The 18,145-nt window shown below is 38.8% G+C and overlaps 1 protein-coding gene across 1 annotated transcript in view; it reads left to right on the top strand.

Annotated features, from left to right (window-relative positions):
• KYNU (kynureninase) overlaps window positions 1-9,107 on the top strand; it is a gene marked incomplete at its 3' end in the record, with an annotated part of 57,846 nt that extends 48,739 nt beyond the window's left edge. Inside the window, exons 11-14 of the mRNA XM_082001722.1 lie at window positions 2,456-2,508; window positions 4,011-4,096; window positions 7,198-7,428; window positions 8,955-9,107. Coding sequence (XP_081857848.1) covers window positions 2,456-2,508; window positions 4,011-4,096; window positions 7,198-7,428; window positions 8,955-9,107 — 523 coding nt within the window. The remainder of the gene's footprint in view (window positions 1-2,455; window positions 2,509-4,010; window positions 4,097-7,197; window positions 7,429-8,954) is intronic.
• Window positions 9,108-18,145: the final 9,038 nt, after the last annotated feature.

Raw genomic sequence — 18,145 nt, 5'->3', positions numbered from 1 at the left:
CAAAATACTCCTTCTGCATGCAGAGTAACAACTCCTTAATAAGAAATTTTACTGCAGTATCTTAATGTGCAGTTTTATTGCCTATTATTTTTAGCAAGCATTTATAAAGCCTTATGTTTGGGGTTTAACACCTTAGCTATTTCGCATCGTAACAGGTTGAAATTTGGCATAGCAGTGGCAACCCTCATTTCAAAATTTTCACAGAAAATTGTAAACAGCAAATTGCTAATTTGTAAAGATTTTGTTAATTTCCACACTTTGAAGCCTGTCAGCTTGAATGTCAAATAATATGACATCCATATGGACCATTAGATCAATGAGAGTGTAGGACCAGAGCTGCCTCAAAGTGCACATCCTGTAGCGGCACCTCTGAAGTTCTAGAACAGCCAAAAAAAAAAAAAAAAAAGCAAAAGCAAATTGTCAAAGTTATGGTAGGAAAGGGCAAGATAGCTAAAACTGTCTTTAAAAAAAAAATCTTTCATTCTGTCATTTTGGAAAAGTTCTGAAATTTCAGTTTCCAGGTTGCAAACGTGGCGCTGCAGCAGAGGTCTGGTTTTAAGCCAGCTTCAGAGTTAGCAAGTTTTGAACATTCAAAATGTAACCAGAGTGCTTTTTCTCAGGCTCTGAGTAATATTCTGGTTGATGGTTTTTTTGACTTTAGGATGTGGTCCAAACAGAACGTAGTATTGTTTTCTCCTTGCTACAGAGTAATAGTCCAAATGTTATATTTCCCATGGACTTTTTTTCCCCTTTAAAACTTTTGGAATATGTGGAATGTGTGTGCCATTGATATTGGTAGTATGTTGTAGCAATATACAATACTCAGGGTTTATAGTAAAACGTTCTATATGTATTATACAGTTCATATTAAATAGGTGAAATATTTTTTATGATTCAAAGCATCAGTAACTGAGTCATTTCGGCAGAAGATGCATTATTTATTTGGGGTATATTAATTTTGGCAATGTAATTTCTCATTTGAAATGAATATATATTGCACTATTGATTTTCATGGGTCTTAGAATAATAAAAACATCATGCAGCAATAAAGAAAAAAGGATACTTTTTCTGTATACACTGTGTTTGGATGCAGCTCAGAGCCTTTCATAGAGGTAAACATAAAACCTACATTGTTATACAGAAATACGAAGTACTTTATTTTACACTGTGGTGTAATGGTATTCATATAACAACTCTTTAACTCAAACATGGTCTTAGTTCTGCAGAGCGAAGCTCTTTTAAGCATACTGCAGAGAAGTGCTGCTGCTTTAGAGAGGGGCAATGCCTTTCTTTTTCCTTGTTTCCTTCCAGGAAGGCTGATCTACCGTGAGTTTTACGTAGAGATTTTTTTGTTATTATGAATTTTGAATACTTACCAGGCTTCACTCCTAAAAACTCTGCTACCTGGCATAGAGAAAATTGAACAAAGCCTTGGAAGAAATGGTGTCCAATATGTCCAGTCCTGGAGATCACAAACTCTTCCTTGACTTTCTAAGGTGGTGACTTCCTAAGATTGTAATAGCACCGGTACATGGGAAACCTGAAGTAGTACTGATGTTATTAGTCGCCGATACTACCGTGTACGGAGTTAAGAAGTACAGAACCCAAGGGAGGTGGGGAAAGACTCCTTGATTTTGTAATATTGACTTTATCTGCAGTGCCTTGGGCACTAGGTGATCCAGTGCTCTAGTTGCTTTGGAAAATTGTTTGTAGCTATGTCCTTGAGCATATTTTTCAGCAAATATGAAAATGTTAATAATACAATATCATCCTAATTTAAAAGCTTGGATAAATTATTTTAAAGTAATTAATCTTTAATTTCTTTTTCTGAAGATGATCTAAAAAAAACCTAATCTTTTTATTAAACTGGTTTGGTTTATATTTTAAAGAAAGATTTTATTAATAATAAGTTCTGTTCAGTTGAAGAAAAGTTTACTCAGAATTCCCATTGCGGTCTCACAGAAAGGAAAAGGCAATGCCCACACAATCCTTCTTCTGAAGCCCTGTTCTCTGTTTGCTGTCCCTCACCAACTCCTTTCCTTGGAGAAACTCAGATTTTGTAACGCCTTTTAGCTTTCAATATTCATTGAACTAAGTTGGGAGGGTTGAATTTAATACCTTGGAACAAAACAGTGGAAATATTTCTGTTCTATTTTTCGTTCAGTGAAATGAATTCAGACAAAATGGATACTGTTAGAAATCAATAGTTAATTGAAATATGTGTCACATTTTATCATATGTAGTTAAAGAGAAATTCCCAAATAGTAATATCAAGATTTTAGTGGTAGCTATTTATATAATTTATTGCATTTTTATGTCATTCTGAGAAATACAATGTATTATTAGAAATGTGTATACTTCTTAATCTTACTTATATATTTCTTAACTCTCAAATCTAAATTAAAAGATATTATACCAAGATTGCTATTAACTTACGTTCTTTACAAAATCTTAGGCTAATCGGCTGGTGGGGTCATGACTTCAAAACACGATTCCTCATGGAAAACAGTATGTATTTTTACACTTCCAGTTTTACCTTATTTGGTGTATTTATATATAATCAGCTTCAATTTCGTAGTAGTTTGAGGCGAAAGGATAGAGCTTTGCATTTCCTCATTTATGTTAAAGGTATTAAGCTGAACTCATCCCAAATATGTAATGAAATGGAGTTAACGAAATAAGTGTGGGATAAATTTGGTCTCTGGGCATATGGGTCTGACTATCTGAGTCTAGATATTTTGCTGAAATACCTTCAAACTGCAGGTGTAGAATATGGATGAAAGTTTCAAAGTATCTCAGTGAATTAAACACGTAAGTCTCTGAGGAGCGAGGATCTGCCATCATTCACTTGAGTAATATCTTACTTTAGGATTAGTTCCACTTGAATTAATGAGAAATTATATAAAGGTAAGGAAACCTGACATAAGTCATGAAATACCACTAATGTTTCAGCATCGCCAAATCCCTTGCAGTAGTAAAGGATGTGTTATAAGACAAAATCAAACCTGCTCTGAAATAGCTAAATATTTATTGTCCCGATATGAAATGAGGGCTCCTTTCCAAATTTGACAGCTAGACTGTTCAACTCCATTTTAACGTATGGCAGAGAGAATATCCTGAGGGATCAAGGAGGAGAAAGGAGCTTTTTGGTTCAATTGGTTGGTTTGTTTTTAATATATTTTTAATTTTCTGTGGCAACGCCTGTTGATGCGTCTTTGGCTGGAGAACACCTCTCTAATAGCCTCAGTCTGCTCTTTGTTTTCTCACCAAATGTAAGAGACTGGCGGTGTGGAAAGCCAGCAGGAGACACAAATTGCCTTGAAATACTGTTAGAAGAAGAAAAATATTGTTTATTCATTTCCATGGGCAGTTTATAGGGGAGAAGTTGGGCAATGATCATTATAAAATTAGACAGTCTGCAGTGCATGAAAAGCATTCCCTCCACAGAATCCTCTTGCTCTGGTGCTGGAGCATGAAATATAAACGGTGACATAGAACTTACAGTGAGGCTTTATAGATTTATTTAATAGGTTTTGTGAAATTTCACAGCCTAAAGTCTATGCAACTTCTCCACGTGGCCTGAAGCTACACTTAGCTGCATATGCAGTCTCCCGCGTGTCTCGTCAGCTCAATAAATTTAAGGAACACGATTCCCTGCTCGTGGTGGCACCACGGCTCCTCACGAAAGTACCTCTGCTGACTTGGAATTTCTCTGTTTTGTGCCAGTGTTAAAAGAGAGTCAAGTTTTAACACACACCAATTTAAACAAATTACTTGCAGTTCTCTAGTTCCCACGAAGCCGCTAATGAAGTCTTCCACTGGATAAAATTGGGCTTCTCTCAAAGTTTAAAAGTATTATCTGTGAATAGATTACTATTTCCTTTTAATGACCGATTCCTACAGGCCACATTAGTAAAATATTTTATTGCATATGGACAGACTTCAAGATAAGGTCCAATCCTTTAAAAGGAAGAAATCAAAACCACTAATATAAGTTATTCATTTTCCAGAATTACAGCTAAGTGAAGGAATTAATGGATTTCGGTTATCAAATCCTCCAATTTTACTGGTCTGTGCTCTGCAAGCTAGTTTAGAGGTAAGTAATTGCTTTACTTTGAGCCTGAATTTAAGAGTATAAAAATATTAAATGTTACATGTATTATTGCTGTCTCCCTTAAAAAAAAATGCAAAATAGCTAAAAAGCAAAAGAGGGGAATGAAAAACAAGCAAAATAAGCCAACAACCCTGAGAGACTAAGGTCTTTAATGCATATGCTCATCACCTCACTGTTGTCACAAACTTTGCTGTTGGACCCAATATACTCGAGGTTTACACCTCCAAGCCTGACCGCCAGCACGGTGCAAACTGAGTCTAAACTGAACCAGTGTCTCAAGGAACATATCCTCCCCCGTAGTCCCTTTTATTATGAACAGAAAAGACAGAAGCTGTCTGTGCATGCTTCCTAAAAGGAGGATTAATGAGCCTGGTACAGCTCCAGAATGGGTTTTGTTTCATCTCTCCATTAGTTTTTTTGGTGGCAAAAGGAGCGGAGCCCCATCTCTGACGAACCACTGAGATCGTGGCTGTGGGAAGGGCAGTCCTGCCACACAGGGCGAAGCCCTTCCTGGCTAGGAAGGTGACCCACGTGCTGGTGGTCAGCCCGCTGGTCCCCCTTGGAGAGCACAGTTCAGCCCTGTCTGAAGGCATGCAGCTGTCCTCCAAACACCCTGTGTCGGGCTGCGTTTCTCTTACGGACGGTTCATCCCTGAAATGCAGGACTCTAGGAAGGCTGAAAAGGAGGGTTTTACATAGATTTCCCTACCATACGCTACTGTATTAAATTTTTTCCTAAGCTGTTTTTCAAGCCAGCCTTGGTTAGCAAGGTTTTGCCATCAGCAAATGGGAGAATTTTATTTCTGCTAGCATTCCATTAGTGCTAGCGTAATGGCAAAGCTGATGCTGGAACAAAGAGCCATGTCCATACACTCTATGTCCCTCTTCTTTTTTTTCCTGAAAAAACACTGTCTTAAGCAAACAAAGTCAGAAAATTGCCGGTTGTGCTCTCCCCAGCTTACACACAGTGCTGAAGGACTGCAAAGGGCACAGCAATGCTTCTTGTTCTGCCTGACAATTTATTTTGTTAGTCCTTAAACATCCAATATATTTTTTTAAACTTTATGTGACCTTCGAGATAAGCTGAAAGCTATTCTGCTATGACCCAGATTGTCAGTGCTCCAGTTTGTGTGGGTTGATGTCATTTAGCCCACTGCAGGGAGCCTCGAACAATGAGGGCTGAGCAGTTTCCATCGCCTCCCCTTTCCATGCCTGCATTACCTTTTGGCACAGCCAGGATTTCCCAGTGCTAATTGCTCTAATACAGTGGGAAACAAAATAGTTTTCATGTCTGGCAAGAGATGGCTACTGAAACTGTGTGCCACCTTCACTGGGACACATTAAGCAGAAGGCAGTGTTTCCAATGGAAACGACGAAAACGGCGAGTGTTAATGCGTGTTATTCCTCAATAATGCTTAAAGTGACTCTTATGGCGGTAGCTGCTCCCTTTTATGGAAAAAAGGGGAACGCTCTGCAGCCACATGTGCAAGATCTTTTTCAAAAATTTCACCCAGGAGGCCAAATATTCCTTGCGCAAAGCCTGAGCAAACAGATTTTTGCATGCAGCCTGAGGAGATCCATCCTTCACACTGCGGCAAAGCCCGGAGGAATAGGAGGCAGGTCTCCATTTTACCTCCGGTAACGCGCTGAATAGGCGTGTGTACGCTGCCTGCCGTGTGGTAAGGGAAGCACCTCTGGACTTTTGTTGAGCTGTGCAAGTAGTGACTGCTGACGGTCCCCGTCACATTCATTTCGGTGACTGCGCTGTCTCCGTGCAAAGCCTCTCTTGCAGCAGCCATGTTTTGTTTCGGAGAACACGTGTAGGGGCTTTTGGTTTTGTGCAGTGTCTAGCGGCTGGGATAGCTTCATGGAGTAATACTTGGGGTGCGCTACGGAAGAGCGATTTCCAGGAGTTGCTGGAAAACAGACTTTATAGTATATTGAGTAGGATTTCTCAGTTGCCTCTTTATACACTCTTCCAGGTTATGATATAAGCAATCATAAGTGTTTAAAAAGTGTTAACGTGAAAGCGTTACTCCTTCACTGTGGAACAGTGATTTCTTGAGAGTGAAGATCATGGATTTCCGTACAGGACCTCTGCCTTGCCTCTGATTTTGCAGCTGCAGTCAGTGGAGGCTTAATTGTCCATGAGCAGCGATACTGCATTTCTGTGCCAGAATGTGACTGGAGGTGACTATCGGTACTCGTATGCCCATATCTTGTCGTTTTTCTCTGAAGCTACTTGCACGGGAAGAAGAGAAGGAAGGGTTTGAGGAAGGCAGGGGCAAATTGTGTCCGGGGTGACATTTTCCATTATTCCCTGTAACTGGAGAGCAGTTCCAGAGCACAAGCAGAAGCTGCCTCGCCTTCACCTGCTCCCAAACTCTTCTGCCACAAAGTTTGTTCTTCTTTGTGTGGCACAGTAGTGCTGCCATTTTTAAGCAACCACTTTTACATGTCTCAGGATGTTTTGAGTTTCTGCAGCTCACTGGTCCTTGTAGCTGTGTAAGAGCATAGATCTATTAAACCAGAATCAAGTGAATATTTTTTTCTTCATGCAGACTAGCAGAGACAGAAATTGTACAGGACTGAAAGCAGTAAAGTCAATACGTTAGTATAAAATTTGAGTTTTCAAAGACAACAATATGTAGATCAGTCATGATGTTTCGGTCTTGACCCTTGGATTTTGTTACTTGAGGTTCGTACAAGGAAAACCTTTTATGTGTTTTTGAGTTTCATGCAAACTTGTTGAATGGATAGAGAATTTATGGCTCCTCTTCAGATATGCAAATAAATGCTTTCTTAACAAACTGTTTTTGTGTACTGGTTGATTTATGCAGGTATGGTTATATGTAAAAATTTTTAACAGTAGAGAGAAATGTCTTTTGTTATCTGAAGTAATAACACTATCCTGTGTTTTCAAAAGCCCAATCCTGCCATGTTTATGTATAATGTCTATCTGATATTGCCACTTGATTCCAGTGATAAAGTCTAGAGAAATCTGTTACCCTTTTAGTCGTCTTTACTTGCTTTTTATTTTCTATAGCAACTCATTTTCATTCTAATGATTTAAAATCAATATAGGTCTTTGGTCAAACTACAATGAAAGCATTGAGAAGGAAATCTGTTCTACTTACCGGTTACTTGGAATACCTGATAAAACATTACTACAATGAGGATAAAAGAAATCCAGAGAAGCCCTTTGTAAAAATAATTACCCCATCTCAGATTGAGGAAAGAGGATGCCAACTCACACTCTCTTTTTCCCTTCCAATCAAATCTGTGTTTAAAGAGCTGGAGAAGAGAGGAGTAGCTGTGAGTAAATCAAACTTTATCTTCTCTTATGCACTGTTTTGTGAACTTATACCATGACAAAGTAATAATTTTGGTTTTTTTGAAATACAGTCTCATATAAGGCCAAAAAAGACTGGGAATGATGAAAATTGCTTACATAGTATCTTCAGTCTTGTGTAAATAATCAAATAAGTAGTTATTCTATAAATTATTTGTTATTCTGTATATTGTGCTTTCTCTACTGATTTATTTCCAGTAGTTCTGTGAGTAGCACCCCGGAGTCACTACTGAGGTTAGAGCTGCTCTATGGGTGCACTATGGTGGGAGGCATTATGGGTCTGAAGCTGATGGTCTGAACAGGATAGATAGGGGAAAAAAAAAAAAGAAAAAAGAAAAACCCAAAATCACAGGAGAAGCACAAACGGGAGTATGTCAGAGCTGCCCAGTGCAATGCACTGCCTGCACAGGCTTCTCCTCTTCAGTGTGCTTGTCCAGGTCCCCTGCCGTGTGTCCAGGCATGCGGCCAAGACCACAAAAAGGAGGTCGGAGGCACCCCGGGGTGCTGGCAGTCAGCAGCGCTCGGGCGGTGCTCACCATCCTCAACACCACAGCCCGCACGCCGACAGCCCGACGACAAGAAGGACTCTGAACCTCCACCAGGCCCTTTCCTGATCTGCAGGTGGCCAAAGCCTTGCTCTTTGTGATGCATCACGGTGGAGGAATTAAAAAGCTGTCATTTCCTTAGAGATGCATTTTAGCACTCAGAAAAAGAGGCCACTGAACACGGTTCCTGGTGAGCACGGCTCAAAAAGAGTAAAAGCTAAATATAAGGCTATACACATTCGGTGATTTAGAAGTGTTGGGAGGTGAGGCTGATAGCGTAATGCCATATAAATGATATATGATTTTTATTTCTGCTGGTGACTTGTGTCCCCAAAGGGCAACTCTTCTAGGCTAAATATGCTGCTGGTTTGGTGCTGCCAGGGAATTCCAGGAAACGCTGCTTTTAGGAGGGCACGGGGCCTTCCACTGTTGGCTTGTCTTTGCGATGCAGTAATGTGCTTCAAATATGAGAGATTATTCTATTCGGTAAAATGTTCAAATTCACAGAGCAGAGGAAGGAAAATACTGCAAGCCCTGCAACTTTACTTGTACCTGCATTACAAGACACTCTATCATACTGGCATGTTTCTGTTTCGTGGTGGCTTTTTTGTCACCCGTGTGACTCTTCAACTATGCTCTGCTATAGGCACTAAGGTAAATTATGGGGATATGTAGCTCGTTTGGAGCCCCTCAATGGCACTGCTAGAGTCCTGTCCATCCTGAGCCTTGCATTCTCTTTTTAGGCAACCCACTACTCTTCTTGCTACAATCTTCATGATAATGCTCCTCTCAGGAGTTTTTTCAAGGTGCCAAAGTTTTTAAATGTGTCTCTTTGTCAGTCCAGTCATTCTTCCTTGAAGACAAGGATGACACTTAAAAATATAGTCTGGCAGGTAAATATGAAGTGACTTGAATTTACTAAGCATTCCCTTTCTGTTTTGCAGTGTGACATGCGAGAACCAAATGCTCTTCGCGTTGCCCCAGTTCCTCTCTACAATTCTTTCCATGATGTGCACAGATTTATTGAAATCCTGGGATCTGCAATTACATCTTCAAAACAAACAGCAAACAATACTGTGCTCTCTGGTTCTTATTGATGGCTCAGCTGTATCTTTTAATCTATTTCTGACTAAGATGCATTTATCCCGCTGAGCGATTCTTTGCTTCGAGTAGACTGAGCTATATCCCATGCAATTTGCAAAAAAATAACTGTGCTTGAATAGTTATTTACAACAGACATAGTTTTATTAAAGCTCATATTTCCACTCTGCTTTGACTTTGACTTCATGAATTAGTATGCTTTGTATATTTTAATGGGGCTTTTCTTAAACATTTTATGTAGTTTTATTACATTAGCTTTGAGAAGCATGGATCAACTAGAACAGGAATGAAAAAAAAAATCCCTTCTTTATTATAAAAATGATGCATAATAAACATGGAAAATAGACAAATCACCAACAGTTAAAAGATACAGTCCAATTTACATTTTTAATTTATCAATTCTATTTAAAGTACATGGTATACTTGAAAAGTAAAGGTTGAACAATTAGCTGTTTCAAAACTGTTAACTGCTGCCTACTGAATTTTTCAAAGGGCCCAACATTTTGAGATTCTAGTTTAATGATTTAGTTGAAGAATAAATTTACATTGCAGGTACCTTCTTTGGTGTGACAGAGTTGACTAAAACAAAACATTTACTCTTTATCTTTCTAGGTAGTCATCTTGGAGATTATATGCTTGAGAAAGCTGAGAACAATTTTAAATTCGTGTAAGCCGGTGTGAAGGGCTGTATGAGCACTTGCTGCAGTTTTAACAAGGCTTATTTTGGATTAGGCAAAATGAACTCTGAACTGTTTAAGCAGCAGCAAAATATCTCATGGTTAACTTAGTGTGGCGCAAATTTTTAGAGAGATTTGCACTAGGTAAATAAGAGCGGTGAAGAAAAACTGCTTATATTTAACCAACACTTAAAAGAACCCAGAGTTGTTTGAAGACATAAATAACACCTTGGCATGATTGGCAACTAAGCTCCTAAGTCTGTAGCTATTCAGTGCATACTTTTTTCAAGAATCAACTAAAACTTTCTCTCTGATGATACTCAGTGTATCTGATTTTTGTATGAAACACTTAGAAACTTGCTTCTGATAGTACTTCTTTTTATCCTACTTCAAGGATGAGAAAGGATTTGGGGGAAGCAGTGAGGACTACTCCATTTTGGCTCAGGGGCATTTTTGATGGTTGAAATTTTCCCATTCTTTGAGCACCTCCTGCTGCACAGGGAAACCCAAGGGCCTTTGCAGTGTCTACCTGTGCTCTGAAGTTCCCCAAAGATGGGTAGTTTTAAAATCCTTGCTGCAGTAATACTTATTTTGTTGGTTGTTATGTGTAGGAGAAAGCTGAAAGAACTGCAAATAAAGCATTTGTTGGTATTTTCAGCACCTGCAAAGAGTAAGAACAGCTTCTTAAACTAGAATATTGTTATAAAGAACAGCGCAGGAGTCTTAATCGGTTGGAAAGCTCTGGCTCACCCAAGAGGTTTTAATTGCGTTGACATCATCGCTCTTTAATTCAGCTGAGACTGTATCATACTATTGCAGAGCAGGTATCAGTATTTCAGTGGTTGCGGTTTTATTTTCATGCTTGCATCTGCAGCACAGCTACTTTCATCTGTCAAGTGACATGATCTTAGAAAAGGACCATTTTCCATAAAGTGACGGTTGATGAAAAAAGCGCCGAGTATAAAACTGTGACAGTCCACAGTGTTGAAAAAGGTTTTAATTCACTGCCAGGGCCTTTGAAGCACTTGTGCTGCTGTACAGCTCTGGCTAACAGTCATTTATGTCTTCCCTATAAAGTTAGGCAAGCTTAATATAAATCCAGATATGACACTAGGTCATACTATAAAATACCTTATTTTGATATCAGCTGAACCTTGGTTGTGCGACAAATCCACGAAGAGTAAGAACCTCAAAATCTCTTTCTAAATAGCACTTATACATCAGTTTTGGACTGGCTGTCTTGGAAGTCACAGGGAGATAAATGGTGAATTTTGAGGCCACAGTTCGGCATCTGCATTAAATTCACAAGCTGTGACAACAATTCTTTGTGTCTCTGATTGAGGAAAGTGAACCAAGTAGGGTAGGTAAAGTACTTACTGAATCTATACAGTCCTGGTTTCGGAAGATAACAGATTATTAACAAATGTTTAATAGTATTTTGTCTTTTAGTAACACTTCAGGCTACAGGTACAAATATTGACTTTATAAATAACCATTTGTGTTCCATCTAATGGATTTGATTAAATTCATTGTGTCGACTTTTCTGAATTTCTGTCTTTTGCATGTGAGCTGTGAAGATAAACATGAAAGCTTCTTGCTTTTATAGTCTTATATATAATTAAGAAAATTATTTCTAAGAAGTGAGGGGAGGCTATATTGCATTTTACTGAAACAAAATTGCAGCATAAGCACTAGTTTCACATGGTCTTCCCCTGCTTGGAGTAAAAGTTTTGCAAAACGAATAATACTGAAAGTTAACATTAGGTGTCAGTATTTTACATATTATTTAGTGAGAGAATATCAAGTGAAAGCACTTCTGTGCCAAAAAAAAGGATAATACAGTCTGCTTTTTCAAATACTCTAAGTTATCACAGTTAGAGTAATATCAAGAATAATTATGTGTGAAATAATTAATTGCATATACCCCGAATGCTTCGTGCTAGTTACCTCTCTGATTTAAAATTCAGTATTAAGTACTACTGCTTTCTAATTGTGATAATATTTTGTTCTTGGATCGTCTGAAGAAATTATATTTTTCAAATTAAACTGCAAGACCTGAATGTCTGTAGATGACAGAAAATTGATACCCAGGTAGATTGATGAAACACCTACAAAATGAAGGAAGATAAACGTGACTATGTATATCTCTGGTTGTATGTTATCTTTCTCAGCACAACACAATTTACATATCTATTAAACTTACTGCAACTGTTGAAAACATGAGGGAAAAATACTACAGGATCCATCTGTGCATTATTTTTTTTTTATCCTGTTTTGCAACGGGAAGACCAAAGAGAAGGCAAAGTCCTCGTCCATAAACAGAAAAGGATGTGTGTGTTTTCCAGAAGAACAGAACAGAACACTGTGAGTAGGGAAAAAAAAAGGTATAACATAGAGTTATTTTCTCATCTGAGTTTGCTGCATGATTGAGAATGGGAAGGACATGACCCAGTTGAAAAGCTGAAGATGCAAAACATTTGGAGTCCTTGGTCTGACTACCGCAGAATCCACCTTGCTTTTAACAGCAGAGTATTACACATGGGTAGAATAAGCAAGAAAGATGAAAGGAGAAAGAAAGGATGGAAGATATAAAATAAAATAATTAACTTTTTAACCTATGTTACATTATGTTATTGTCATACTCCTAAATACAACTGGGTACAGGTGGGAATTCCCTGTTAAATTCTAGCTCCAGGGGTAGGGATGGACCTTGGTTGTCTTCAGAAAGGTGAAAATAAGCATCTAGGGCTAAACCCGCAGAGGGGCCTTACAGGATATGGAAACGTAAAAGCAGTGGCAGCAATAGAATGAAGACATGGCCAAGGTTGGTGTGTTATTTCATATACTCCCTTCTAAAACCCACTTGTTCCAGATGCAATTAACACGTCACGATCTAACGTGTTTCAGAGGGAGTCGATGTATTCAGAGACCCTTAAAAATCTCAGTAGTTTCCCATCTGAATGCTTGGGCACCTAAACTGCTGAAAATGTTTCTGAAAGGCCAGTCACTACAACCAGTTGAGAGACAGTTTTGCACTGTAAGCTTAAACTTTTGTCAATATTTGTGAAATATATTTAGAAGGCTTATTCAGAAATAAATGTTATAGATCAGCAGTTCATGCTTTTCATATTTCAAGTTTTTGTTACCTAAACTTACTCTTCTAAGCATCATTTTATGTTTCTAGTTAAATATAAGTGAGAATTGATTGAGGTATTTCTCAATGGAATTCTATCTTTATTTCATCATAATTGCTTCATATTTGAATAATGACAGATGAACCACTTCATTCAATTGCAGTTTTAAGGCTTTGAAGTCACAATAGCAGCAAAGGATTTAAATCCTGAAGCTATTATTATGGCAGAGAAGACATCAGGGAAAAGGAAAACTTATGGTAGTGTAATTTTCTAGACAGAAAAATAATTCTGCGGTTGCACTTTTTTCTTTTTTTTTTTTCTTCCTGGACATTTTAATAACATTAAAAGATCCACTAAACTTCAACAAAATTAAGTAGTTACAACTTCTATCAAAACAAATGGTTTTCATCCACCCTGCAAGAAGATGTTAGAAATGCTGAATGAGAGTCCATGCTGTAAGAAAACTTCTGTAGTTATTTTGCTTTGGAGCTAGCTACAAACCATTTAAAATTCTAGGCAGCTGCAATACAGTATTTCACCAATAAAGAGTTCATTAGATCTTTTTTCTCTCTGACATTTACATCTAGTCCTGAGTACATGTTAATACTCCAAGGTATGAATTTCAAAGTTCCCTTTATCTTTGTGTACAGTTTTAAGCAATTAATCAAACGATAAAAAATAACTTTAAAAATAAGAAATAAATCATGAATTTAAAGTATATGTTCAAAAATTTGCTACATTATAATTCGGGGGGGACCGGGCCTCTTGTTAACTGAGCTAATTGCAGAAGTTCTTTTTTTTTTAAAACTTACATTTTGTTGAAGGATTCTGAAGAGATCATCAAATTGTTAAAACATGACCAAGTCGTATATCCAGGATAGTTCTTTCTCCTAGGAGGCTACATCAAAGTGGGAGAGACATAGAAAAACCAGTATTTAATAGATTCAAAATGACTCCCATGTGGGGCAAATTTATACAGGCTTCTGAAATAAGCACGGGGGCAAGCGGCACTGAAACCCCTTCATTTGAAGTAAAAGCAAACGGCAGTCCTACCATCACAGCGCCAGGTACAAATATGAAGATATATATGACAACTTTGCCAATTCTTTCTTCTTAATGAAGCGTCTTCTGAACGACAGCAAGCCGCTGAGCACGAGCCACCACTGCAGCCTGAAAGGAACTGTGCCTTCTGGGGTGCCACCCCCCCGGTGCAGTACAGATTGTGTAGGGTACCCCTAAAGGTTGCAGCGTAGCTCACGGTCTCGGCTATTGCAACACAGAGCGGTTTCCGCGTTGGCTTTTCAGAGTGTTACCCACGCTCGCCGCCGGCGAGGCTGTCTCCAGCGGGAGAGCGCAACCGCGTGTCTGCGCTCCTCCGGGGGACGCGTCCAGCCTCGGGGCTCCAGCGTGCCCCTTTGCTACTTTGCAGATTTTCCTGGTGCCTCGGTTTACCGCCCGGGGGAGAGCACGATGCGAGGTGGTTGTTGCAAGGCTGTCTGCAGGACGTCTGCGAAGTTCACACTGACGCTCGAGCACAAGACATTAATGAATCTCAAGCGAAAGAGGCCTGTAATACATTTTTTATTTTAACAGTGAGGCACGCCTGACATACCTCATACACTGTGTTTCTTTTTAATGATTGTTTTATTTGAATTTCCACCTGGGACATGAAAGGAAATTGAAGAAATAGGCATCCTTCAGGTAGGACGTAGAAGCAGTTTTAATGTCTTCGCTGAAACTTTATGCAAAGTGCTCAGATGCTCTTGTGTGCGATATCGAATTTAAACCAGTGTGGCCAAGAGGCAACAGATTCTGCCAATTCTTACCTTCTTAGACAGAGCAACACCTTGCAACTGGGTAACTTGTAAATGTGTAGATGTTTCTTCTTAATGATGCTCCTAGACTTTCCCGTACTGCGGCTTCCTACGGTGAAAATTATGGTGAACTTCTCCTTAGAGAAATCGCCTGTGAGTGAATGTCCAGATTCACCTGCCTCTGAGTTCTCTTAATTGCCTCTTGAAGGGGTTGTTTTTCCTGATTCCACAGCTGAGTTTCTGTACCACTGAGACCATAAAAATGATTTTGATGTGACAGCTATAAAATGAGGAAAGTGCATGGTGGAGCCATCAGCCGTACTAAGAGCTCACTGGCAGGAGCGCAACCCTGGGAGGAGAACGTCTGCGTATTACACCGTTGTCAGCCTAAGGGAATTCCATGTTTTTTCCTTTTTTATAAATAGATGCTACACAGCTGCAATTGTGTAGAGCTATGGTGGGGGAGGACGGGCAGGTAACATGCGAGCTTCAGCCTGGAGAGTTGTGCTGTCAAGTGCGCCAGAGCCGTTGAGTCCAGCAGGAACCGGCTGAAACTTTAGGCATTTTTCACTGCTAAATTAGGGTAACTTTTCAGCGCAGGCGTTGTGGAAAGCCCTGCTGAAATCCAGTTCCCTTCGTTGGCGGTGCAGCCTGCCTTCGGGGTGCCTCACCTCCTTGCCACCCAGCAGAGAACCTCAGGACACAGCTTGATTTCTACGGTTCAGCATCCTGGTGTCAGGTATTTCAGTTTTGCTGCTTATGAACTCATGCCAAAGTGCATTTCGAGACCTCACGCTTGGTTTCTAGAATCTAATGGTTGATTGTTCTTGCTGTTTTTCTAGATCATACCCTGTTTAATATACAGTTGAGCAAAAAATGCCTTATTAAAATAATGGCATACATCACGGATAGTGGCACACTAAAAAATAGTGGAACTCGACTCTTAAACAGATGTGAAAATCCCATTCGTTATCATTGCTTATGACTTCTAGTTCAAACATAGTTCAGTGGCAGATTAATGAATTTATAAACCTCTTTATAGCATCTAAGTTTCATCTGTTGTTGAAAGAACTTGAGTTAGAGAAGGTAAACTCCTTCTGGACCAGAGCAGGAATGACAAGTACACTGAGTTTTCAAAAGAAGTTACTCTCAGCTTCTCAAATTTAATTAATAAAACAAAGGCTATTGCTTCGTATCAGACATGGATGCAGGATAATGCTATGGGTCAATTTTTGGAAGATCCTAAATTCTGTGGAAGTATGGAAGTAACATATGAGTGCTTCATTTTCATTAGTATTCTTATTTTATTCAAAGTGTCTTGCTTTAACTGGATATTAAAACTGAAGTGATAAAACAGCAGAAAAAGTATGAATCACCAACATTTCATGCTAAAGTCTGTTATCTTGACATTTTTCTGAATGAATATTGAAATGCTTAGCAAAAAAAGATCTTGAAGTTCCTCCGTCAGCAATCAGACCTAGACTGTACTTGAAAAAAACTCTTTTTATATGAAAAGCATGTTCTTAATTCTAATGCTGTTCATTAAAACAAATGTCTTGAAAGACTACTATTTTCAATTCAAAAGCTCTTCAAAAAACATATGAGAAAACCCATAATCGACAATAAATCTATCCTAGAAAAACATTAGACAGAAAAACATACCAATTGAATGTATATTATATATATGTACATATATATTTGTGTATATGTGTGCTCTTCAGACAATTAAGAGGTTTGGTTCTGTCTTCTATTTTTTCTCATTTATAGAAAGTATAAGAAGTGGTTTAATTTGATGAAATCAAACATTCAATGAAAACAAAGGCGTTAGCTCTGAAATAAGGCATCAGTTTTGCAGGGCTATAGATCCTTTGAACTTGGATGACATTGTCTCTGAGGACAAGATGTTTGATGAGTTTTAGACTTTAAAGACTTTAGTAGGAAAAATTAGTCCAGAATCTGTTCCTGTAGGATGGGAAAAAATAATTCATTCTTCAAAGGATCAGGAAAAAAATGATGTCATTTTCTATTTCCCTTAAGTACCTTTCCTTCAGATGCTTATATTGGAAGAGGCTCAGCAGCCATGAATTTAGGGGCTTATGCTCCTAGTAATCTGGGCATTTATGTCCTCTCTACACAGAATATTGAGGAGAAAAAAAAACCCCTTAGAATATAAGAATAAAAGGATCTATTTGTAAGATGGTCTTAAAAACCAGTGCTGTATAAGTTTAATCTATTAATTTAATATAATGAACATAATGATTTGTGTAAAATTACGTTACCCCTGTTATATGCCAAATCTGTTAGGAACAGCTGCTTTGCATTGGGTATATCATAATGACATATACTGCGGAGTTTTAATGTTTAAATTTTTTTTTTCATTAAGGTCCTATTTTAGATTTGCAAGCTTGTGTATGAGGGGAGAAAGGCTGGTGCCTCCATCGCACTGTCGCTGTTAAAGGTTATAAAAAAGAACTCTTGGCTCTGTGAAGAAATGGCTCATGAGTGCAAGTTGTTTTTGCAGACCCCGTTCCAAAGGGAAGAATAAACCAGGATTAAAAGTCTCATGGAGACTGCTTTTCCCAACAGGCCTAACGTTCAACATTTTTTTTGCTCAGAAGAACTAGAAGGTTCACGGTAACTGAAGCTTAAAGTAAAGGTGAACTGATAACACAGATGGTGGGAGGGGGACTAAAGGGGTTATAATTAATTGAGTCTTCACAAACACGCAGAGATGCGGTTCTGCTGTCCACGTGCAGGACCAAGGCTGCTACCTGCAGTGCCACACGCAGCATCTGAAACCCAAAATACTCCTAAAAACCTACAAATATTCGCTAACTCTAAATACCGCTTGCCTTTTGAACTGCTAACGATACACTCCGTGCCGTTGCAAAGCTTGCCTGGACGAATCGCAGGAATGGATCTGGATGAATGCTTTTCAGAGCTCGGAGGCTATAACTCTGGCCGATAAATCAGCATTCTAGTATTTTTGCTAAACACACCCCCACCCCAACATCAGACAAGAGTGGAGATGATGTAAAACATGTCACTAGGTGCCCGCTATTGTAGCGTAAAGGTGACTTTTCTGTGATAACCTATACAAGTAACTACAGCATCACAATACCACAGAGCTGTGTGCCTGCTTTAGGAGAGCCCCTGTTAAGTCTGGCAGATATAGAATACAAAGGGGCTCATAAAAGCAAGTTTACAAGCATGAACCAGAGGAAAGAGGAGGACAGAATGGTCTTGAGAAAGAAGGGAAAAGGAAGTATATTACTTCACAGGCCACAGAGTATAGAGATTAGAAGGAACTGAAAAAAATGGATCAGTCTCAAAAGCTATAGAATGGGGGCCATCAGTTTTCTTTTCTTTTGCCTGCTTGAAACAAGTTGCAGTTAAATATATTTGTGTG

The sequence above is a fragment of the Phaethon aethereus genome, assembly GCF_964289735.1.
Source record: "Phaethon aethereus genome assembly, chromosome: 6".
Taxonomy (NCBI): domain Eukaryota; kingdom Metazoa; phylum Chordata; class Aves; order Phaethontiformes; family Phaethontidae; genus Phaethon; species Phaethon aethereus.
Note: the sequence above shows the minus strand (reverse complement) of the source record. Positions and strands in the feature narration are given on the sequence as shown.